Below are 25,332 nucleotides of genomic sequence, written 5' to 3'. Positions count from 1 at the left end.
CTCAGTCTGCCAAGGAATATCTAACAACTAATTTAAAGCCCTGAAAAGCTTTTTTTTTTTTTTTCTCTCTTGTAGTTCAAACTCTTGATATCATTTATGATTTGCTGTGTTGGAGAACTTAGAATCTTTTGGACACACAGAGCCTGTGGCATATCTGAAATCTGGCTCATAAACAGGCTTTTTTTACTTCCTGGGAAGAAACCTCCTAAGCTGGTTCTTTTGACTTCTTGTGCACAAGGCTTCGGAGTTTGGTGTCTAGAAGGTAGGTCATCTTCTTCCGGCGAGGCATCAGCTTTTAGGCAAGATGAGAATCCAACATCACCCTGATACTAAAAGCAGGCAGGAACACAACAAAAAAGAAAACTACAGACCAATATCTCTGATGAACATAAGTGCTAAAATGTTGAACAAAATCTTACCCAACCAGATACAGTAGTGTATTTGAAAAGATTGTACATCATGACCAAGTGGGATTTATCCCAAGGATGAAAAGCTAGTTCAATCAATATATGGAAATCCATCAAAATGTGATCCAACACATCAATACAAGAAAAGCCAAAAGAACCACATGGTTGTCTCAATAGATGCAGAGAAAACCTTTGACAAAAATCCAACATCCTTTCATGAGCAAAACACTAAAAAAAAAAAAAAAAGGAATAGATGGAAAATTCCTTGATCATGTGGAATCCATATACATCAGACCTACAGGCAACGTCATAGTTAGTGGTGAAAAGCCTTAAGTGGTGAAAGCCTTTCCCCTCAGGCAGGGCTGCCCACTCTCCTAGTTACTACTCAATAGAGTGTTGGAAGTTCTTGCCATAGCAATCAGGCAAGAGCAAGGAATTAAAGCAATATAGGTTGGAAAAGAAAAAGTCAAACTCCCCCTAATTTACAAAGAATGCAAGCCCAGCCTGGGGTGGGGAGGGGTGGGTCATGAACAGACTGTGTCAGGAATTCTTACTCTACCAGCACAAAGGCAATGGAATTCAGCTGCCTCGTGGATGGCTGAAAGACTGATTTTTTTTAAAAAATTTTTTAAAATATATTAAAAAAAATTTTTTTTAACCCATCCCCTCCCCTGATAGCTTTCCTATTCTTTTTTTTTTTTTTTCCTCCTCCAGGGTTATTGCTGGGCTCAGTGCCTGCACCATGAATCCACCGCTCCTGGAGGCCATTTTTTCCCCCTTTTTGTTGCCCTTGTTGTAGCTTCGTTGTGGTTATTATTGCCCTTGTTGACGCAATTCGTTGTTGGATAGGACAGAGAGAAATGGAGAGAGGAGGGCAAGACAGAGAAGGGGAGAGAAAGACAGACACCTGCAGACCTGCTTCACCGCCTGTGAAGCGACTCCCCTGCAGGTGGGGAGCCGGGGGCTCGAACCGGGATCCTTACGCCGGTCCCTGCGCTTTGCGCCACATGCGCTTAACCCACTGCGCCACCACCCGACCCCCGAAAGACTGATTTTTGAGAGTCAGCCTGCAAGTCCCTTGACAAGAACTTGCCCCACAGCAAGACACAATCAAGACAAGTCACGAGAATTCTCACAGTGAATGGCAAATACGGATGAGTCCTTACAAAGTCACATGCTAAATGTGCTCCTTCATTAAATCCCAGGACTACAAGGTGGTATTTCACTTCTCTCCACCGTACAAAACTCAAAGGTTCTGTGCTCATGGAAAGATACTGTGATATGTTCACTTCTGAAAACAAACAAACAAACAAACAAAATCCTGTAATCTGTACCGTAACACTATAACCTGGGAATCCCCACTAAAATGGATATTTTAGTCCAAGAATGAACTGCTACCCGTGACTACTTTCCTAGAGTTGGCCATACTATACATACTACACAGTCACAATGCATTTCACTGCCAGTGACTCACAGGCCTTGTTGTTTTCTCAATTATTATTAATTCAATCCCCACAGACTTTGTCGTTTCCACCAGTTAATATTTGTGTGAGTGCAGGAGTCAGGCGGTAGCTCAGTGGGTTAAGTGCATGTGGCAAAGTGCAAGGACGGGCGTAAGAATCCCGGTTTGAGCCCCCGGCTCCCCACCTGCAGGGGAGTCACTTCACAGGCGGTGAAGCAGGTCTGCAGGTGTCTGTCTTTCTCTCCCCTTCTCTGTCTTCCCGTCCTCTCTCCATTTCTCTCTGTCCTATCCAACAACGACGACATCAACAACAATAACTACAATAATAAAACAACAAGGGCAACAAAAGGGAATAAATAATTAAATATTTTTAAATATATATTTGTGTGAGTGCAACCATAATGACCTCTGGGTGTTCGAAGATGCCGAACCATTTCTTACTCTGGAGGTGAAGACTGAATGACAGCGGTAAAATGTGAGTGAGCGTTACCTTTATCAGATTCCAACTGCTGAAAACGATCAAGCATGACCTTTCCTATGCTCTGATCACCCATTTCTTCCCTGGCAAGCACATACTGAAACTGCCTGAGCCACTGATCCTCTCGTCACCTTGGGTTTGTTTAACTCCTCTGCAGCCGGGCCAGGAATGGACAGTTCATGCTGAGAGTAGGCTTTGCTATGAATCACGATTCTAACCTGTGACCAGCTCCCGGATCTCCAGGTCCGTAGTCTTGCGGAGCAACCTCACCAGCGCGGGGATGCCGCCACAGTTCTTCAGGGCGATCTTGTTATCGTCGTTGGCCTTCCCATACACCAGGTTCCTCAGGGCCCCGCAGGCACTCCGGTGGACTTCCGTCATCCGGTGATCCAACAGATCCACCAGAAGCTGGATGCCGCCTTGTCGCCTGATCTGAAAGATCAAAGGACCAGAGTTTTGCTTTAGAGAAGAAGGTTTTACTACGGAAACCCCAAAATCAGTTGCCCATCTGAGGTCCACAGCAGGGACGCTAATAACATTTCGTTCAGAGCCATTTTGTTATATTGGTAAGGGGAAAAAAAATATCTTGGTCAATGCCGAACCAACGGACATTATCTGAATACCTGCCTGTGGTATATATTGTTTCAATTAACAGCAAAGTTTCCAAAAACGTATTGATGTCATTCAGAAATTGTAGTGACTCTAATTAATGGCATGAAACTGAATTAAGACCTCTAAAAGGGAAAGAAAAGAAACTTCTCATCTTCTTGGATTGTATTGCCTTTACTTAATTTAATATCCTGATGATAAGAAGCTAAAATGGGGTGGAGTGTATAAGACAGTGGTTATGCAAAGAGACTGAGGTTCCAAAGTCCCAGGTTCAATCATACACATCACCATAAGCCAGAGCTGAAGGTGATGTGAAAGGAAGCAGAAAGTGGAGAAGAAAGAGAAGGAGAAGAAAAGGAAAGAAGGAAAGAAAGAAAGGAAGGCAGAAAGGAGGAGGAGGAGGAGGGAGGAGGAAGAGGAGAAAAACAAGAAGAAACCAAGTTGCAGATACTATCACGATTCCATCCTGACTTCCCTGTGCAGACGACTTCACCAATGTGTCTTGGAACCTCACTTCTTCAGAGCCCTACCCTACTAGGGAAAGACAGAAACAGGCTGGGAGTATGGATTGACCTGCCAATTCCCATGTCCAGCAGGGAAGAAATTACAGAAGCTAGAACGCTCGCCTTCTGCACTCCAAAACTAATTTTGATCCATACTCCCAGAGGAGAAGAAGACCAGAGGTCTCTGAACTCCAACTCTATCAGGAACTAGAAAGAGAGGAAGGAAAGAGGAGGTACAACACCTCCCCTGCCCCTGGGAAAAAAAAAAAGACCAATATACACAGATAGTTGTAGAAATAATAGTTGATTCATATCTGCAACCTTGGAAGAACTGCTGTAGCTTCCAATGGAGGGAGTGAGGGCACAGAACTCTGGTGGTGGGAACAGTGCAGAGCTGTACCCCTGATACCTTATAATTTTGTAAATCAATATTAAATCACTAATAAAACTTAAAATAAAAAAGAGAATAAAATATAGATGTCTTTAAAACAGAAGAAAAAGGAGAAGGAGAAGAAGAAGAATATGAAGAATAAGAAGAAGTTGAAGTTAAATGCATTTCTTCTCAAGCTATAGATTTTGGAAATAGGACTTTAACTTTGAATGTCTCAGACTGTTCTTTTTATAAATGTCGCCAGAAACTTGTGGCATTAAGCAGACAGAATGCTTCTCATCTTAAGACTTATTAAACTTGACCATACTCTTAAAGGGCTGTAGGGTTGATGTACAAAGTGTTAAAATCAAACTTAATGGGAAAATATTCCTAACCCTTCAAACGAACTAGAAGTTAAATGAGAAACTGAGAGAACTAACATAAAATTTTCATCTGAGAAGACTGGAAAATAGAAAAGTCATTCACAATGAAAGCTAGTCAGAACACTAAGACACAACCACTTCATGCCAATTCACTTATTTAAAAGTTAAATTTTTCTTTTCACATAAAGAACATTATTGTTTAATGTGACTTTGTTGTTATTAATTTTTAACTTTATAGTAAGCGAGTGAAAAGAAACCCTCCGAATGTTTCTAGACTCCTTGTCTCCTTGAGGGCTTTTAACTTTTAAACCAATTTTCAAAAAAAAAAAAAAAAAAGGAAGAAAGAAATGACAAACACTTTGGTTGGCTCACACATAGGTGATTTAATGGAGTTTTCATTAGTAAAATTATACTTCAGTGTTTCTGTATTTATAAGGAAAAGTAACTTGATTACTTCAATCATACTTTTTTTCATTTTTTAAATCCCGAGATCCCACAGGGATCAAAGGATTATAATCTGGCATGAAAGGATATAATTTGACACTTTCTCTACTTAATTTCACATTATAAGAAACTCACTGGGCTCCCACACATACCAGGGCATGAGGCTAAATGTCTTAGTTTTTCAACGGTGGCCTTATCAACTTCTTTCAGACATTCTTTGAAATTTTTGAGTTCAAAGTCTTTGAAACCACCTCTACCTTCTGTCCAGAATTCTGTGCCTATACAAAAAATTCACTACTCATGGCAAACATATTTTTTCCCTTTAAAAAAAAATAGGGGGAGTCAGGCGGTAGCGCAGTGGGTTAAGAGCATGTGGTGCAAGCACAAGGTCCCGCCGGTTTGAGCCCCTGGTTCCCCACCTGCAGGGGAGTCGCTTCACAGGAGGTGAAGCAGGTCTGCAGTTGTCTTGTCTTTCTCTCCTCCTGTCTTCCCCTCCTCTCTCCAGTTCTCTCTGTCTTATCCAACAGCGACAACATCAATAATAACTACAACAATAAAACAACAAGGACAATAAAAAGGAATAATATATATTATTATATAATAATTATATATTATATTATATATTATATAATAATATATTATATATTATTATATATTATTATATATTATATATATTATATATATATGATAGAACAGAGAGAAACTAAGAGGGGAGGGGGAGTTAAAGAGAAAGAGAGACACCTGCAGTCCTGTTTCACCACTCATGAGGCATCCTCCCTGCAGGGGGGAACTAGGGACTTGAACCCAGGTCCTTATGCATGATGACATGTACACTCATCCTGGTATACCAACTGCCCAGCCCCTTACAATTGGTTGGATATTAATAGCTGATTACATCAACTACAAGTATTTTAGGTCTACAAGTATTATCTTCATATTTCTAATTTATGATGCTCTATTTTCCATCCTGGCAACTTAATGAACTAAGCTATTAAAATATTATTCCAATGTATTAAAAGGGAAAACAAATTTAAAATGAAAGCAATCTCAGTTCATTTTTTAAAAATTTCTTTATTGGAGAATTAATGTTTTACATTCGACAGTAAATACAATAGTTTGTACATGCATAACATTTCCCAGTTTTCCATATAACAATACAACCCCCACTAGGTCCTCTGTCATCCTTTTTGGGCCTGGACTCTCCCTGCCACCCGCCACCTCCCCCCCACAGACCCAAGAGTCGTTTACTTTGGTGCAATACACCAATTCCACTTGAGGTTCTACTTGTGTTTTCTCCTCTGATCTTGTTTTGCAACTTCTGCCTGAGGCAGCCTCAGTTCTTAATGATATAATGAGAGCACAGCGTCCTTCATGGTGACCTTAATGGTATAATGAGAACACAGCGTCTTCATGGTGACCTTGATTAATGCTGTATATCCAGACATCATGAAATCTCGATTCCTACCATCTATTTTGAGAAACACCAGTGAGATGAACACTTCTTCCTCAATCTGATGATATTCCTGGATTTTCTCTAACATGGTGAGAATCCTACTTCCGTTTCCCTCAAGCCATTTGCTCACTGGAGTTGAGATTTTCTAAGCTATGTAGGCAGATGAAAAATGTGTAAGAGTCACACCCAGTTTGTTCTTCGTGATCGTTGTTCTCTTCTCTCCACAGGGCCAGAAAGGGAGAAAGGAGGTGGGTTTTCAATTCTCTTTCAGGGTCTTAATTCACTGTGGGACTTCCAAGCGCTCCCCCTGCATCCCCCATTCTGCTTTAATCCTGTATCCTCCCTCCCGCCAACACTTCCTTGCACTTAATGCTTCTGGTTATTCTAGTTCCTTCTTGCACTCAAGTGTAAAACACATACAACTCCAAACAAACTTAACTGTTAAGAGTACACCACTGCTCTCTGAGACACTGTCGGGACTCGACTCGCTCCTTCCTTGGAACTGGCTACTTCCCTTGCTCCGTCACTAACTGACCAGTGGTCTGGTTTCCATTTTTCCTCCTCAAGGGTCCAAGACGTGGAAAACACACTTCACTTCAGGTCAGTCTCACTTTCCCAACTGATGTCAGCCATCATTCCCATGAAGAATTTTTTTAAAAAGGTTTTATTTATTCATGAGAAAACTAGGAGGAGAAAGAGAAAAGAACCAGACATTACTCTGGTACATATGCTGCTGGGGATTAAACTTGAGACCTTGTGCTTGAGAGTCCACTGCTTTCTCCACTGTGTGACCTCCCAGACCACAGGAATTCTTCTTTTTTTTTTTTTTTTAAATTATTTTTATTAGTGATTTAATAATGATCTACAAAATTATTTTAAGATAACATTGGTGTAATTCCACACCATTCTCACAGAGTACTGTGTCCTCATCCCCTCCCAAGGTCACCGACAATGGCTTATTCTATAACTATCTAAATATATCTATATAATACATATATATATCCCCATTTTTTAATGGTCCTACCTTCACTTCCTTTCTAGTTCACACCTACACCTACTCCTTTCAAGTGTCTTTCCTTCTTTGCTCTTCTCTCTCAGATAAGTGAAACAGTGCCTGACTTTCCCTTGTGTTTTCCATATTCTCCTCCCTTTCCGTGATGGCATAAAAACAAGATTTCTGGTGACAAATGCTTCAGGTCCTAGTGGAATCGGGGTCCAGAGCCCTCTGCTTTACTTCTCCTATTCTTTACCCCTCTAGAAGTTTGGATCAAAATTATTTTGGGGGTGCAGAAGGTAGGATTTCTGGCTTCTATAATTGCTTCTCTGCTGTACATGGGTGTTAGCTGATGGATGATGGATCCACACCCCCAGCCTGCTTCTATCTCTCCCTAGTGGGGCAGGGCTCTGGGGAGGTGGGGTTCCAGGACACATTGGTGAGGTCGTCTGCCCAGGGAGGTCAGGATGGAATCATAGTAACATCAGCAACTTGGTGGAAGATTCAAGGAGCTGGGAGGTTAACATTTCCATGGGGAATTCTTCAAAAGTCAAACATTTAAGTGACTGTATATTTATTTATTCCCTTTTGTTGCCCTTGTTGTTTTATTGTTGTAGTTATTATTGTTGTTGTTGTTGATGTCATTGTTGTTGGATAGGACAGAGAGAAATAGAGGAGGGGAAGACAGAGATGGGGAGAGAAAGACAGACACCTGCAGACCTGCTTCACCGCTTGTGAAGCGACTCCCCTGCAGGTGGGGAACCAGGATCTTTACACAGGTCCTTGTGCTTTGTGTCACCTGCACTTAACCTGCTGTGCTACCACCCGACTCCCCCATGACTGTAGTTTTTAAGATTTATTATTGTTATTATTACCATCATATTATCAGGTTGTCAGAAAAGTCACAAGATATGTTTTCTACGCAAAAAAAAGCATCGTGACATTTCTGACAACTCATTATTAGTAGTAGTAGTAGTAGTAGTAGCAGTAGTCCAAATAGAAGTTGTACTAGTAGTAGTGGTCGTGCATAACCATTATGAGATCTACCCCTGCATGAGCGGGGAAGCAATTACAGAGCCAGACCTTCCACCTTCTGCACCCCATAATGGCCCTGGGTCCATACTCCCAGAAGGTTAAAGAATAGGAAAGCTATCAAGGGACAGGAGGGGATATGAAGTTCTGGTGGTGGGAACTGTGTGGAATTGTACCCCTTTTATCCTATGGTCTTGTCAATATCTCCATTTTATAAATTAAAACAATTATAAAAAAAAGAATAACTTATAAAGACTCCAAACTCCTAGTTTTATGGTGGGATTTTTCCCCAAGAAGTCTGGGAGACAAGTTATCTCTGGTAATGTCAAGTATCTTCCTATATGAATAGGTGAAACATGATCAAATATTTTAAGTTAATATCTTTACAGTTTTTTAATATTCATTTGTTTATTTTGAATAAAAACCAAGAGAACTGAGAGTTAAGAGAGAGGGAGGAGGAAGGGAGGGAGGGAGGAAGAGAGAGACATCTACATCACTGCTTTACCACTCCTGAAGCTTTCCCCCTGCAGGTAGGGAGTGGGGGCTTGAACTTGGGTCATTGCGCACTATAATACGTGCAGTTAAGCAGACACACTACCGCCTGGTCCCCCAATGATGTGCTTCCTCATCGCCTGGTCCCCCAACGATGTGCTTCCTTAGAGGAGGCACATGCTGCAATGGTTGAGGTGCTGTCTTCAAAGCTGGAGAGCCTGGGCAAAAATCATGCTGTCATCGTGCTATCTGTGTCCACAGAGATGGTTGCTTATGTGTTTACAATATGACAAAGTGTCAACTTGCTCCCAACGGATTGTTATCAGGATTAGATAACAATTCAAAGGTGAATATTTAAGAAGGAAGTCAAGAAGTATTTTGAGATATGTAGTTATTAGTGTGAGTGTATGTGGGAGAGGGAGAGAAAGGGAGGAAAGAAGAGAGAAGTATTAGAAAAAGATGAAGAAAAGGAGATGGTGGAGAATCGGGAGGAAGAGGGTGCAGAGAAGGAGCAAGGGGGGAGGGGAGGAGAGAGAGGAGGGGTAAGAGGAGGGAGAGGAGGGAGAGTAGGAAGAGGAGGGAGAGGAGGAGGGGGAGGACGAGGAGGGGAGGGGGAGGAGGAGGGAGAGGAAGAGGAAGAGGCAAAGGAGGAAGAGGAGGAGGAGGAAGAGGAAGAGGAGGAGGCAAAGGAGGAAGAGGAGGAGGAAGAGGAGAAGGAAGAGGAGGAAGACACACAAGCTAGACCGCTTAGGCACACACAGACCTGAAGTGCTTTTCTAGAACCCTCTCTTGCAAGCAGCAAGACTCAGTGCCTACTACCCCAGGCGCCAGAGAGCAGTAGCTGTCAGTGTGTTAAAGATTCATGTAACTGACTTATTACAAGAGATGCATTGGATCGACCTTCTCGTGGTGCATCCCGTGAGTACCCATTCACTGGGGAAACTGACGATCCTTCCTAGCCGACTGAATCCACATGGACCCCAGTCACTTTCAAAGCCAGCAACAAGCAGCTCCTGACAGCTGTTGACTGGCTACGGAAGAAGGGCAAACGCTAGAAGAAGAAGAAGACTGACTTATTACTTGGCAATATGTGAATTAGTTTAATCATTCTCTGATAAAATTTATGAGCACGTCTGTGACAGGTATACAATTCAGAGTTAGAGCCTCATAAATTTTGTTTAGTGTGCAAACTGTATATTATCTAATCAATCATTAACCCAATATGGCACACAACTAATGCACTTAAATGAGATGTATCTTTACTCCAGGGAGAGCCGGATGTATGGACTGCATCAGTCAACTAAAAACTCCCAACTCCACTCTGTCAATATTGCACCCTCACCAATATTTCAGAGAGAGACATTTTACTAGATACATTCCCAGGGCAAGAACTGTGAATCCATCCCTTTATATTTCAAACAGAACAGAAATGCAAAGTTTTCTCCCTTCTGGTGGTAACTTAATTAACAAAAAAAGGGCAAGATTTATTTATTTATTTATTTTTGACGGAGACGGAGATGGCAGAGAGAGTGAAAGAGAACACAGTCCAGAATCAAATGAGAACACGATTATTGTGCTCTCTGCTTGATTTTGCCCCAACACAGTACAATAGAAAATGGAAATCTGGGAGTCAGGAGGTAGCATAGCGGGTTGAGCGCACGTGGTGCAAAGTGCAAGAATCCACATAAGGATCCCAGTTCAAGCCCCTGGCTCCCCACCTGCAGGGGAGTCTCCTCACAGGCGGTGAAGCAGGTCTGCAGGTGTCTTTCTCGCCCCCTCTGTCTTCCGCTCCTCTCTCCATTTCTCTCTGTCCTATCCAACAACGATGACATCAATAACAACAGCAGTAATAACAACAATAAAACAAGGGCAGCAAAAGGGAAAATAAATAAATATTAAAAAATAGAAAAAAAAAGTCTAGGGAGTCGGGCTGTAGCGCAGTGGGTTAAGCGCAGGTGGCGCAAAGCACAAGGACCAGCATAAGGATCCCGGTTCGAACCCCGGCTCCCCACCTGCAGGGGAGTCGCTTCACAGGCAGTGAAGCAGGTCTGCAGGTGTCTATCTTTCTCTCCTCCTCTCTGTCGCCCCTCCCCTCTCCATTTCTCTCTGTCCTATCCAACAACGACAACAACAATAATAACTACAACAATAAAACAACAAGGGCAACAAAAGGGAATAAATAAATAAGTAAATATTAAAAAAAATTTAAAAAAAAGTCTAGATCTGTCTTGCAGAGAGGGCAGAAAAGATGACATCTTACTGGAAAATGAGAGAGAGAGAGACAGCGATTTTTGGCCTTTTCATTTTAATAAGCATGCTTGATAGTGGTGTCCTCAATGGCTGTTTATGGCTGACTGACAGAAGGCAAAGCATTCACAGAAGACACACCCCTTTCATCCCACAGCTATTTCCTTAGGACCACAAAGCACACATTTCATAGTTTGCTATTCTTTTGTTACTGTAAAATGGAGAATAACATCTTTGTGCAGTGTCAAATTATGCTAAATCCAAATATGGAAGTAATAGAGAAATTGTTCTAGGTCTCAGCCTAGGATTATGGCAGAACGAATACTAAAGCTAATGTAAACAGCCTGCTGGAAAGAGTTCTGAGATCCGTGGGGAAAAATGTGCCTCTGCGCTTATTTTCAAGTTAAATCTCTAAACTTCTAAAGTTTTTTTTTTTTTTCCTCCAGGTTTATTGCTGAGGCTTGGTGCCTGCACTATGAATCCACCGCTCCTGGAGGCCATTTTTCCCATTTTGTTGCCCTTATTGTTGTTGGATAAGACAGAGAGAAATGGAGATAGGCGGGGGAGAGAAAGATAGACACCTGCAGACCTGCTTCACTGCTTGTGAAGTGACCCCCCTGCAGGTGGGGAGCCAGGGCTCAAACCGGGATCCCTGCGCCGAACCTTGGTGCTTCATGTCCTGTGCGCTTAACTCACCTGGCCCCCACTTCTAAAGATTTTAATGGCACCGAGAGAGGCTTCCATCCTGAGCCTGGTGTGTCTGTGTTTTGCTATATGCAGGTTTTCCCTTTGTTTCAGGTGCTGAAGATAGACATGCTTGTGGACTCTTGCTGTAATTACGGCCAATATTTACTGGACTAAATGTTGGTTGAAAAACAAATACCGATTCTGCTGGGTGGAATTGGTATATATACGGAGCTGCGCTGTGTCTCCCCTGAAGATCTCACCGGCTAACAGTGGAGCAGCACAAGGGAGAAATAAGATGTGACACCCACAGGCAGCCAGTGAAGCCAGCTCCTTGGGAAGGGGAGAGGGGTGGGGTGGCTGAGGTCAGCAAGATCTTCTAAGAACGGAGTGCCTTCTTCGCCCTGGGCACACGGGGTCCAGTCCGCCCAAGGCCCAGGACCCTGGAGAAAGCGTCACTGCTGTGCTGTTTTACTCTTTCTAGGTGGGAGAAAAAATGTCAGCTCTGAGCAGTAAAGCCCTGGTGACAACAGGCTGAACAGACGGAAGAAAGGTGGGAAAGAAGGAAGGAAGGAAGGAAGGAAGGAAGGAAGGAAGGAAGGAAGGAAGGGAGGGAGGGAGGGAGGGAGGGAGGGAGGGAGGGATGAAGGAAGAAAGGAAGGAAGGAAGGAAGGGAGGGAGGGAGGGAGGGAGGAAGGAAGGAAGGAACGGAGGAAGGGAGGGAGGGAGGGAGGGAGGGAGGAAGGAAGGAAGAGGGAATGGAAAATAAAAAAGGAAGTAAGAGGAATAAAAAAAGAAAGCAAGCAAGCAAAGGTATTTGGAGTGCATTAGGCTCATGTTTTTTTGTTTGTTTTGTTTTTGCCACCAAGGTCATCTCTGGGGCTGAGTGTCTGCAGGACAAATTCATGGCTCCTGTAGCTATTTTTCCTTTTTTTTTTTTCTTTCTCTTTTTTCCTATTTTTTAATTGGATAGAACAGAGAGAAATTGAGAGGGGAGGGGGAGATAGGGAGGGAGAGAGGCAGAGACACCTACAGAGCTGCTTCACAGCTGGTAAAGCTTATCCCTGGTAGGTGGAGAGCAGGGGTGCGAGCTCAGGTCCTTGCACATGATTATAAGTGAGCTTAACTAGGGGACCACTGCCCAGCCCTCAAGCTCATGCTATTCATTTTTTTATTTAAAAAGTTTTAAAAAATATTTATTTATTCACTTTTGTTGCCCTTGTTTTTTTGTTGTAGTTACCACTGTTATTGTTACTGATGCCGTTGTTAGATAGGACAGAGAGAAATGAAGAGAGGCGGGGAAGACAGAGAGGGGGAGAGAAAGACAGACACCTTATGGAGGAAGCGCTGGGTTCTATCCCTGGCCTCTCTTTCGAAGTAATTATAGTGGGTAATTGTAATATTTAGAGTGAATGAAATTAATTATAAACAGTATTTTTATGATTGTTATTATTTTATTGCCAGAAGGGTTGTCACTGGGGCTTGGTGCAGGCACTATGAATCCACTGCTCCAGGTATCCATCTTGCCCTTCCTTCCTTCCTTCCTTCCTCCCTTCCTTCCTCCTTTCCTTCCTTTCTTTCTCCACTTCTTTTGTGAAATTGGAGGGGAGGTGGAGATAGAGAGGATGCTTCATGTCTCCTGAAGCTCCCCCCCCCATCCCCGCAGGTGGGTAGGGAAAATCGAACCCAGGTCCTCCTGCATAGTAATGCGCATACTCAACTGGGTGCAGCACGCCTGGCCCCTGCATTCTATTATTAATTAGAAATTGGAAACCAACACATGAAAATGTAAGAATTGTGGGATTTTAAAATAAATTTAAAAAAATTATATTTTCCCTTTTTGTTGCTTTTTTGTTTTGTTTTTGTCGTTGTAGTTATTATTGTTGTTGTTATTGATGTTGTTGTTGTTGGATAGGACAGAGAGAAATGGAGAGAGGAGGGGAAGACAGAGAAGGGGAGAGAAAAACAGACACCTGCAGACCTGCTTCACCGCCTGTGAAGCGACTCCCCTGCAGGTGGGGAGCCGGGGAATCGAACTGGGATCCTTATGCCGGTCCTTGTGTGCTTCCTGTCACCTATGCTTAACCCTCCGCTGCGCTACCTCCAGACTCCCTTAAATAAATTTAAGGTGCTGGTGGGTTTGTAGAAAATGTCTTTGACCAGCAGCGCGAACCAACAGGATGGCTCTGGGTGGGCTTTGTAGCAGGCGGACAGAGAGGATGAAAGGCGTCTTGTCTGTGTACAGCGCCCCCCAGAGGGAAGACACAGGAAGTGCTGGTGGGATGCAGCCAGAGGTCAGACTGCACTGAAAACCAGGTAGAGCAGAAAACATCTGAGACTCTAGAATGTGGGGCCAGCTTGCGGTCTGGGGCAGAGGAGAGGCATGGGGGGTTGCGGCAATAGGCAAGGCGATGGACTTGAGAGTCAGCCGTTCTGCAGACACGCACCTTAGGTGTGAAACATTCTCCATCGAGTGAGTTCCGGGCACCGGGGAATCTGCATATAGTGTCAGATGCATAGGAGACGCTCTCTATCTCCCCATCATGTGAGCAAATCAAGCCTGATTTTCTTCTTCTGTAAGTTCTGTGTTCTAAGCCCCAGCCAGGGGAAGCCCATCCTGGCACTCTCTAGTTAGCTCTGCCTCCACAAGTCTGGCGACACCAGGGGCTCCCCCGAAGGCTGAAAAATAGGGGAGGCTTAATGCTTCCTCTGTCAGATCGTCCTGGGGCTCACCAGCCTTCTGTAGGGCTCAACCACTGTGACTGGTTCTTTTGAGGATAGACAAACTGAAACATGTTCACAGTACTTTCTCCCCTGCTCTTACGGAATACTAAGAAAACTGCTGCCAAGTCCACCCGTCTTCAAACAGGCCTCTGGAAATAGCAGCTGCTGGGGGGTCAGGCGGTAGTGCAGCAGGTTAAGCACACATGGCGCAAAGCACAAGGACAGGTGTAGGGATAATGGTTTGGTAGGGGAGTCACCTCACAGGTGATGAGGCAGGTCTGCAGGGGTCTGTCTTTCTCCCTCCTCTCTGTCTTCCCCTCCTCTCTCTCTGTCCTGTCCAACAACTACGACATCAGTAACAGTGATGATAATAGCTACAACAACGATAAAGCAACCAGGGCAATAAGAGCGAAAACATGGCCTCCAGGAGCAGTGGATTCGTGGTGCAGGCACCTAGCCCCAGCAATAACCCTGGAGGCAAAAAAAAAAAAAAAAAAACAAGGAAAGAAAAGAAATAGCAGCTGTTCATTGCCACTTCACTGACTGTAGTTTGCTTTTTATTTATTGGTGGGGGATTAATGGTTTACAGTAAATACAGTTGTTGATATATGGGTAAAATGTCTCAGTTTTCTGCAAAACATTGAACCCCAGCCTAGGTCATCCTCCACCATCAGGCACCAGGATCTGAAAGCTACCCGCACCCCCCGCCCCACCCCAGACCTTTACTTTGGTTCAATACACCAAACCCAGTCCAAGTTCTGCTTTGTGTCTCCCCTTCTGTTCTTATTCCTCCACTTCTGACTGAGATCATCCCATCTTCATCCATCTCACTCCACAGGATTCCTTCAAGCTCCAGCCAAAAGGAGGTGAAGAAGGTGACTTCATCAGTCTTAATAGTTGAGTAGTATTCCATTGTTTAACTTGTTTAGAACACAAGTTGCTCAGCCACTCATCTGTTGCTGGACACCTGGGTTGCTTCCAGGTTTAGGCTATTACAAATTGTGCTGCTGTGAACACAGGTGTACACTGATCTTTTGCGAGGGGTGTACTTGGTTCCTTCGGATCTACCCCCAGGAGAGGAATCGCCAGGTTTCACAGTCCGTTTTAATGCCCATCAAAGCAGGAGAAGCACAGAGGCAAAGCTTGGGGCTGGCTACAATAGGAAAACAGACTCCTCTCACCCAGATTCCCCTGACTCCCCTTTATCAACTACCTGATCAGTTTCTGACTCTTAGTTGCTGACTTCAGTCCCATGCTCACCCAGTGGGCTGTAACTACTGTGAAACAGACCTAAAATTATTGGATGCCAAGTCTGGGACTGAGAGCAGTCCCAGCACTCAGCAGGTGCCTTATGGGATATATATATATATATATATAGTCTATTTTTGACTGTGAACTTTGCATTTTTTAAAATAAAATCAACTCCTAGCAATTTACTTTTAAGAAGAAATGCCATTGACAAAATCAGTCCATTATTCAGAAAATTTTTTTTTTCCTTTACCAGAGCACTGATCAGCTCTGGCTTATGGTGGTGTGGGAGACTGAACCTGGGACTTTGGAGCCTCAAGCATGAGAGTCTGTTTGCATAACCATTGTACTATCTACCCCAGCCCAGAACAGAGTGTTCTGATTGCTAAGAAGTGATCTTAGAACATTAGAATATTAGATGATAATGAAAACAATGCCATTTGTCCTCAAAGTGTTGTACACACCTAAAATGTGGGTTTTATTACAACATTATCTTTTCATTTCATGAAGGGAGAATGTTTCTTCCACCACAAGAAAAAGCCAACATCTTGTACAGAATATCCCTGCAGTTCACACACCTGCATCTTGTTTTTAGAAGCCTCTGCTGAATGTATTAGCTAATTATAGATATGCAGATTTCTTGTTTTCCTTAATGCAAAGAAATATATAAAAGCATGGGAAGGCAGGTAGCACTTAGACCCATGGCTGAATATCCACTTTCCATTAGATGAATGTGAGCTAGGTGGTAGAGACAGCTAGAAATCAGAACAATAAGGAAGATTAATCCTAATCCACAAACCTCACATGCTGCTGTCAATCTGCAGGGCTTAGACACTAAAAAATGGGGGGGGGGGGACTACACTGCAAAGCCAATTATCATCCACTGACTCATATCTTAGGGTGTTTGCTGCTGAAGAATTCAATCTAGAGTCTGAAAGATGAAGCAAAAGGGGGGAAGCGTTTGCTTTCAGAAACTGAGAGGTTCTGTGTGACAAGTGGTCAAGTATTTGTTCTCACAGGGCTGAGAAAGGTCAAACTGAGGTGGCAAAATGATGGGAATGACCAGACTCTTGCACATTTTTTTCCAAAGGAATTTTTCATGATGCTAGTGGACGCTTGCCCAAGATATAACCAGTCCACCTGCTTTTGAGGAGGCCAAGGGGTCCTCACAATGGAAGGAGCTGATGTGATCAAGACAGCTTAGTGGAGGGAGCCAGGTTCTGTGAGCAGGAATTAAGGATTGTGAATGCAAAAGAACAATCAGAATTTGGAAAGGCTCTTAGAAAAATACATTTTTTTCTTTTTCTTATATTAGGGGTTTGGTTAGAATGCACCAGGGGTACCACGCAGGAATAGTCGTCACATGATGATCACCTATTGCTACTGACTTGAAACATTTTACAGAATGTTTGTTAGGAGTAAGTGCACCTGATGGGAAAGACATCTGACAAAGCTTCTGGGGGGAGGCAGCGAGAATGGCTGACAGAGTGGAAAGAAGCAGGGCTGCCGGTGTCTGTCTGTCTCTCTCCCTCTCTATCACCCCATTTCTATTCAATAAATAACAATAATTAAAAAAAGAAAATGGGGGGTGGCACACAGGGCTAAGCACACATAGTACTAAGTGCAAGGATCCCGGTTAGAGTTCCTGGCTCTCCACCAGCAGAAGAGGTCGCTTCACAAGTGGTGAAGCAGGTCTGCAAACATCCCTCTGTCGTTCTCCCTCTCTATCTCCCCCTCCTCTCTCAGTTTCTCTCTGTCTTGTCCAATGAAATGGAAAAAATGGACTCCAGTAGCAATGGATTCATAGTGTTGGCACTGAGCCCCAGTGATAACCCTGGGGGGGAGAAAAAAAGAGAGGGGGGTGTTGTATGGTTTACATTGGGTTGTTCTAGCTCTCCCCCTGCCAAGAAAATTGGATCAGTCCTGCTAGTTTCGCGGGCCCGCTTGGCCCCGCCCCAAGGAACCCTGAGAGAGTTCCAGAGTTTGAGAGTTCTAGAGTGCTTGGCACCGCTGCGGGGGAAAGAGGTAGCAGAGTTCTGTTTGGTGATTAGTTTGGTTTAGTTTATGAATCGTTCCTGAATAAAGAAATACAGCTTCCCTGCCCAGCTATATGTCTCTGGTCGTCTCTGTTACCCACCCGTGAAGCTAGCCCGGCCAGCTAGAGCCTCCGAATATTAACAACGGGGGGGAGGGAGAGGGAGAGGGAGAGAGGGAGAGGGAGAGGGAGAGGGGGAGGGGAAGGGGGAGGGGGAGAGGGAGAGGGGGAGAGGGAGAGGGAGAGAGGGGGAGGGAGAGAGGGAGAGGGAGAGAGGCACAGGGATGGGGAGAAGAAGGAGGAGAAGGAGGAGGAGAGGAGAGGGGAGGGGAGGGGAGGGGAGGGGAGGGGAGGGGAGGGGAAGGGAGGGAAGAGAAGAGAAGAGAAGAGAAGAGAAGAGAAGAGAAGAGATGAAAAGAGATGGCAAGAAATGACTGTAAGTTCTGGTTAGAAAAGTCTAGGACTAGGAGGGATCTAAAGTTGCATTACTTGCCTAGAAGAGAAACAAGTTCTTCAGATGTAGGTCTTTTCTAAAACAAAGTGAGCAGAGGCCCTTCAGAAATGTACTAAGCAAACAAAAGCGAGGTTAGACCAGGCCTTTGGGCTGTAGTATAAAAAATACAAATGGACCAGCATTTCACTAGGGTACTAGTTCCTGCTGTTAATTAGTGGACACCAAAGAAACCAGTGCAGGGAGCGGGGAGATAAAAGGGTCACTGATGAAAATAGGAGGTCATAGCGTAGAGAAGAAATCAAATTAAAATCGCCTGAAGTGCATTGTTGCAGACCCAGCCAAGAAACTTCTAAGAGAAGTAGGGGGGAGAGGTCCTGCGTCTTTATTCCCAAGTCATGAAGGTTTGAAGTGGCTCTGACCCAGTTCTGTGATGCAGAGAACGTTCTGGACAGGGTGGATTCGATCAAGACTCGCTGGGCCAGCGGATTCTGACCCTAAACCTTCAGTTATTAAAGGGGTGTCAGACGCTGGGCAGAAGACAGCCTGCCTGATGTGCAGCATCAACTCCCGAACCCTCCCCATCCTCCACACCCCAGCCTCCTGGGGAAGAAGACTGGACACAGCTCCGGAGCCCTCAGGTGTCCCCTCCTCCTCCCTCCAGTCTCTTCTCTTTTGCAGGTGTCTGACTTGGGCTCCCCTCTAAGGAGGCTGCCCTCACTCACAGGTGACTGGGGCAGTGTCACTGCATTTCTTTCCACTTTTTGTTTTGTTTGGGGGTGGGGGGGTAAATGGTTTATAGTCAACAGTAAATACAGTTGTTGGTACATGGGTGAAATTTCTCAGTTTTCTGCAAAACACTCTCCTCCCCTCCCCTCCCCGCAGCCTACTTCCTCCTCCCCCATGATGCACCAGGACCTGAAAGACCCCCCCCACAAAAAAAAAAAAACACCAGAGTCCTTTACAGCAGCTTTCTTCCCTTCACGTTGCTGGTTTTTCATAGACTGACCCTGAGTAGTTCACAGACTTTACACACTGTTGCCCTGGGCATTAGATAAAAGGAAAGGGGGAGATGCTGGGAAATTGTGCAGATGCATTCACATCTGCCATGTTGTCCCCTCAGACTACTAGTTCCCGTGAGAGTTGGGACATTCTGGGAGTGCCTATTCTGCCATGTTATGCCCTCAGGACATTGTCTATATCCCCGCGATATTTGGAGTGCTTTGGTTACTCCTCCCCCCTCCTATTCTCACGAGAGTTATCATCCTATCCTGGAGTGCTATGGTTACTCCTCCCCCTTCCCATTCTCGTGAAAGCTACTCCTATAAAAGCCCTTCATTTTCCGCACCTCGCTCTCTTGCCAGCGCTTCACTCCGGTGTTCAGACGCAGGAAAGGTTACTGCGTGAGGCGGCCATTTTCACTACCTCCACGTGGCCCAACCTGCTTCTCTAGCCCCCAACTCTGAGGTGCCAGCGCGAATAAAGATTTGTGTTTCCTCTTCGCTCCGGACCCCTCCTCTCTCTCTTCTCCGCAGCCCGCGCTCAACAACATCTGGCTCAACAACACTTGCTTTTAAGTAAAACATTACCAATTCACTGGTTAACAACACTGAATAAATTCTGACGGCACAACTTCGCCTCTCCTTATAGGCCTCACCACATGCAGCAATAGTCTTAGTAATCCTTGAATTACTTAAAACACCCCTTCCCTCTCTGCTCCTCCCCTCTCCTTTCTTCTCCTTTCCTCCCCCTTCCTCTTCCCTTCTTTTTTTCCTTCCCTCTCCAGTGACCACCCTATTATTTTTAGAATCTATAAAATATTTTTGCCATGTTTTGTGAGTTCATTTGCCAAGGTTCTTTGTAGCCCACATGTGGGTAAGACTATTTGGCAATCGTCTTTCACATCCTGACTTATGCCACATATTGTCAATACCTCTAGATCCATTCATTCTTGTCTCAGCACACGATTCCCTCGTCTCAATCACCCGAGGAGTCCTCCCCTCAGGATGTACCCTACAGCTTCTTTATCCAGTTCCCCCAGGGGTGCACATTCAATCTGTTTTCATGCCTTGGTCACTGTGAATGATGCTTCTAAGAACAGCGATATTCAAACGGAACCCACCTGGTGTTTCTCTGTTCTTTGGGTAAGTCAAAGAACACCTGCATCTTCTGATGCCTGAGCTCTCTGCAGCCACTTTGCTGCAGAAACACGCCTGCTGTGTCTGCTTCTGCTCCCGTATTCCCAAAGAGTGAGACTCTGAGCTCTCTGTCCACTGTGAGGAATTTACTCGATGAGCTGATCTACACCCTAGTGGAGCCCTGTCTGCCTCTCTGAGCTGTAATTCTGTCCCAGCCTGTTAGGGCCACTGCCTGTTATTATCTCATCCTCCCAGGATGACTCATGGTCCTTTCTGCTGGAAACGCTGGCTCAATAACTTGATTCTCCCTCTTTCACGTGTGAAGGTCTGAGTCCTCTTGAGAGGAAAAAAATATCCATGTTGGCCTGTCATTTTCAGTCATCAGGGCGAGCTCCCAGCTATGATGGAGCACAGCTCCTCTGAAGAGCGACTTTAGCATAGGGACTTCCCCAGGAGGCAGTGAGTAGACCAGAACCAGCATCTCACATCACCTCTTTCCTGTGGATGTCAGGGCTGGAGTCCCCACAGAGTCAACTGCTCCCAAGACCCAGAGCCAGACTCCCTGCTCTGACGGGACAGCCTGTCTCTTCTGCCACCTGCAGGATGATCTCACTGGATGAGGTAATCGGTCTTCCAGCTGTTAGTCTCACTGCCTTTCTTCTTTCCTTTTCCGTAGAGCTTCCTGTCACCTGTCACCTGGCTGTTGCCTGCAGCGCATCTGCAGGGACTAGTATCCCTGGTCTCCAACACCAAGCGAGCTTCATTCTGTCCCTGCACCTGCTTTATGAACCAGGCCCCTTCCCCAGTGGTGTCCTGGGAGACTCATAGTCAATGCCCTCACACTTGCCTGTGAGTTCACTATTTCTGAATCCTCCTCTTTAGATCTGAGCATTTTGAACAGTTCAAACAATTTGTTTTCCTTTTTCTCTTTTTTCTGTTTGGCCTCCAGGGTTCTCAGTGGAGCTCCATGCCAGCACTGAGAATCCACTCCTCCTGGAGGCCATTTTTTCCATTTCACTGGCTAGGACTGAAAGAAATTGAGAGGAGAGGGGAAGACAGAAAGGGAGAGAGAAAGAGAGATACCTGAAGACCTGCTTCACGGCTTGTGAAGCCATCCCCCTGAAGGTAGGGAGCAAGGGCTCAAACCTGGATCCCTGCGTTGGTCACTGGGCTTCGTACTATGTGTGCTTGACCTGGTACACCACTGCCTACCCTCCTCCCCCATATCAATTTGTTTCACCACCCGTGACTCATCACAGAATCAGAACCTCAGCGAACTCTGACATGAACAGATTTTAAGCATATGAATAATCAACAACAGAAGGAGAAAATACAGAGACATATTCTGTCAGTCTGCAGAATGATGACATTAGTGTGATGGTGCTTTGTTTGGAAGCTCTCTCTTTCATTTTTATTTGCAATGCATACTAGCGATGTCCTCCACTGCTCAACTGTTTAGTCGGGCAAGGCACCTGTGTTCTATTTCTGGCAGTGTGACTTCTCCATCAGCTTCACAGAAAACCGGAGAGGCAGAGAAACTTGACCGAGGTCACAGAACTAGAAGGCAGCGGGGCAGCCAGTTCACAGACAGAAGCCCTTCCTCTAAGCTCAGTGCAATACTGCCTACTGGCATCTAGCAACAGATACAGGCTCCTTTCCCAAAATGTGAACAACTGATGATTAAGGAGAGAGCAGCAACGACTCCGAGGCAATCACCTGGAAAGACAGATAGCACCTTCTCCTAAACTCTATCAAGCAGAAAGAATGAAGAGCAAAATAGAAGTCATGAAGCACCTTAAGTGTAGTTGACAGGAACGCGGCTGCCTATTTTTAACATCTGGAATGTCCTACTGCGGTCCGATAAAATAAGAATCACAGGGGAGGAGAAAGGCATGCATATTTTAGGCACAAATCAATTTCCATGTTCTAGCTAATATCGCTAAAGAGAAGTTAAGTGCCAAGCTAGAAAAACAGTAGAAAGATAGTGAAATGTGTGGACATACTATAATCGGGGGGGGGGGGAGACCAGAAGGCTGCTGTCTTTAAATCTGCACACCCCTGCATCAATTCTAAGTAGGTATGGTTTAGATTACACTTTTTTTAAAATAGAGACTGAGAGGCAGAAATGCAGAGAGAGAAAAAGACCACAAGAGACCACAGCACTTCTTCATGAGTAAATAAATAAAATCTTTTTGTTTTCTTTTTTGAAAAAGGCCTTGAACGGGGGGGGGGGGGGGGCGGTAGCGCAGGTTAAGCGCACGTGATGCAAAGCGCCAGGACCGGCTTAAGGACCCCGGTTTGAGCCCCCGGCTCCCCACCCGCAGGGGAGTCACTTCACTGGCGGTGAAGCAGGTCTGCAGGTGTCTGTCTTTCTCTCCCCTCACTCTGTCTCCCTCCTCTCTCCATTTCTCTCGGTCCTATTCAACAATGACGACATCAATCACAACAACAATTTAAAAAAGGGCAACAAAAGGGAAATAAATAAATAAAAGATTTAGGTACTAAAAGATGCCTGCAGGCCATATCCAGGAAAGAGTTCTTAGGTTTACCAAGTCCTGTTAATAAGAAGTAACTAAAGCATTTGTCACTGTGGCATTGTCAATAATTCAGGTGACATCACTGATGACTGACATCACTGAGACTATCATACCTATTCCTTATATATATAAATACTATATGATTAGTGATTTAATATTGATTTACAAAATTATATGATAATAGTGGTATCATTTCATACCATTCCCACCACCAGAGTTCTGTGTCCTCATCTTTTCCATAAGAAACTGCAGTAGTTTTCCTAAGGTCAAATACGGATTGACATTATTATCATCTATTGATTTATCTGTTGATCTACATATTTTGTCCATTTTTTTTCCTATGGTCCTGCCTTCATTTCCTGTAAGTCACATCTACACCTATTACTACTTCTGAGTGTCCTTCCTTTTTTCCCCTCTTCTCTCTCAGGTAAGAGAAACAGTACCTGGCTTCCTCTGATGTTTTCCAGATCTGCATCCCTTTCAGTGATGGGATCAAAACAAGATTCCAGGTTGACAATTACTTCCGGACATGGTGGAGTGGGGATAGAGATACCCTTTGGTCACCTTCCTCTATGCTTCACCCCTCTGGGAATATGGATCAAAGTTCTTTTTGGGGTGCTGACGGTGAAAGGTCTTCTGTACTTGCTTGTCTGCTAGACAAAGGTGTTGACAGGTGGATCCATACCCCAACCCCTAGTGGGGCAGGACGCGGGAGAAGGGGTTTCCAGGACACATTGGTGAGGTCGCCTGCCCAGGGAGGTCAGGAGGGCAGTGTCTGCACCTTGGCCACCCACATTCCTGACACTCACGCTCTGCTCTTTACAGCAGGGTCCTATCTCCTTCCTGCCCACTCTTGTGATGCACAGTATTAGTGTGGTTGAGGCAATAATCCAAACCTCTCTCCTCCCCCAAAACCTCGTCAGCACTGTTTTCCTAACTGCTTTTCTCCTGTTCTCATCTCAGGCTGGATCTGAACTCTTGTGGGTGTGACTTCCTCCTGTCCCAATTTCTGAACACTCCCTGGACTCGGGTGGATACACAGGTCAGTGTGGAAATGCAGTGGCCACCGGTGGTCGCCAAGCTGCTCCGCCAGCCCTCTGGCCCTGGAGTCTCTCCACTGGGAGCGACATCGGGAAGCTGCCTAAAGCCCAGGTGCACTTGACCAGAAGGGAAAGTAGGCCCCTGGCTTTCACCTCTTGACTGGTGAACGTGAATTCTCAACTTGGCACCTGTGAGGTTGGGCATCCTTTGGGGACACAACTAAATTTCTTGGCTTCATTATAAGAAAAACTAGTCCCACGCTCTGTACTGAGGCAGGAGCCAGCGTTGACTTATGATCCTCTGCATGGAGGACATTTAATTCTGCCTTGTGCTCAATGGCCTCGCCATTGTGAGAGCCGAGTCAATATCATTAATGAAATGGAGATGGAAGGGGCTAAATCAATTCAGTGCAATGCCACAGAGAGGCTGGGAGGCTGAGCAAATTTGGAGAGACTAGAGCCTGCGAGATTAGTATTTGGACAACAGGTAATTACAAAAATCAATAGCTGTATATGAAAATACGATGGGCAGCCATCCGTCACGCAGAGAAAGGACCCTCTCCGGAAGGTTTGGAGGAGGAATGAGGAGGAGGGGACAAAACAGGGCTGTGAGAAAGCCTTGTCAGGAGTTACAGGGCCCTGTGTGTGTCTGTGTGTGCATGCGTGTGTGTACCCACGTGCACTGTGATGGAAGAAAACTGAAGGAACAGGAGACAATTCACCATTTCATTCAGACCCTCTAAACATCCCGTTTCAGTGGCTTTTATTGACTTCAGTGTTATTTTGTCAACTTGCCATTTTTTTTTAACCAGAGCACTGCTCAGCTCTGGTATATGGTGGTGCGGGAGATTGAACCTGGGGCTTTGGAACCTCAGGCATGACAGTCTGTTTGCATAACCATTATTCTCTCTACCCCTGCCCCAACTGGGTCTTTTTTTCTTTTCTCTGCATTTTCCTATTTCATTTTTTCAAATTTTTATTTACAAAAAGGAAACACTGACAAAAACCATAGGCTAAGAGGGGTACAACTTCACACAGTTCCCATCACCAGAACACCGCATCCCATCCCCTCCCCTGATAATTTTCCTATTCTTTATCCCTCTGGGAGTATGGACCCAGGGTAACTAAATTAGTACTACTAACTATCTACAAAACGGAGACTCCGCCCCAACTCTTCATCTGAACTATTCCAGCTTTTAGGTTCATGATTAGTCAACAATTTGTTTGGCTCTTTCTGTTAACTCTTTTTTCAGCCACCAAGTTCCAGATGCTACCATGATGCCAACCAGACTTCCCTGGGCAGACAACCCCACCAATATGTCCTGGAACCTCACCTTCCCCAGAGCCCCGTCCCACTAGGGAAAGAGAGAGACGGGCTGGGAGTATGGATCCACCTGCCAACGCCCATGTTCAGCCGGGAAGCAATTACAGAAACCAGACCTTCCACCATCTGCATCCCACAATGACCCTGGGCCCATATCCCAGAAGGATAAAGAATAGGAAAGCTATCGGGGGAGGGGATGGGATATGGAGTTCTGGGGGTGGGAATTGTGTCCCTCTTATCCTCTGGTCTTGTCAGTGTTTCCATTTCATAAATAAAT

At 45.0% G+C, this 25,332-nt stretch overlaps 1 protein-coding gene across 5 annotated transcripts in view; it reads right to left on the bottom strand.

Annotated features, from left to right (window-relative positions):
• CTNND2 (catenin delta 2) overlaps positions 1–25,332 on the bottom strand; it is a 767,681-nt gene that overhangs the window by 164,361 nt on the left and 577,988 nt on the right. For all 5 annotated transcript variants that reach the window (XM_060191168.1, XM_060191170.1, XM_060191172.1 and 2 more), the window contains one exon: positions 2,566–2,779. In XM_060191168.1, coding sequence (XP_060047151.1) covers positions 2,566–2,779 — 214 coding nt within the window. The remainder of the gene's footprint in view (positions 1–2,565; positions 2,780–25,332) is intronic.

This window comes from Erinaceus europaeus, chromosome 5 (assembly GCF_950295315.1).
Source record: "Erinaceus europaeus chromosome 5, mEriEur2.1, whole genome shotgun sequence".
NCBI lineage: Eukaryota > Metazoa > Chordata > Mammalia > Eulipotyphla > Erinaceidae > Erinaceus > Erinaceus europaeus.
This window is presented reverse-complemented; position numbering and strand designations above follow the sequence as displayed.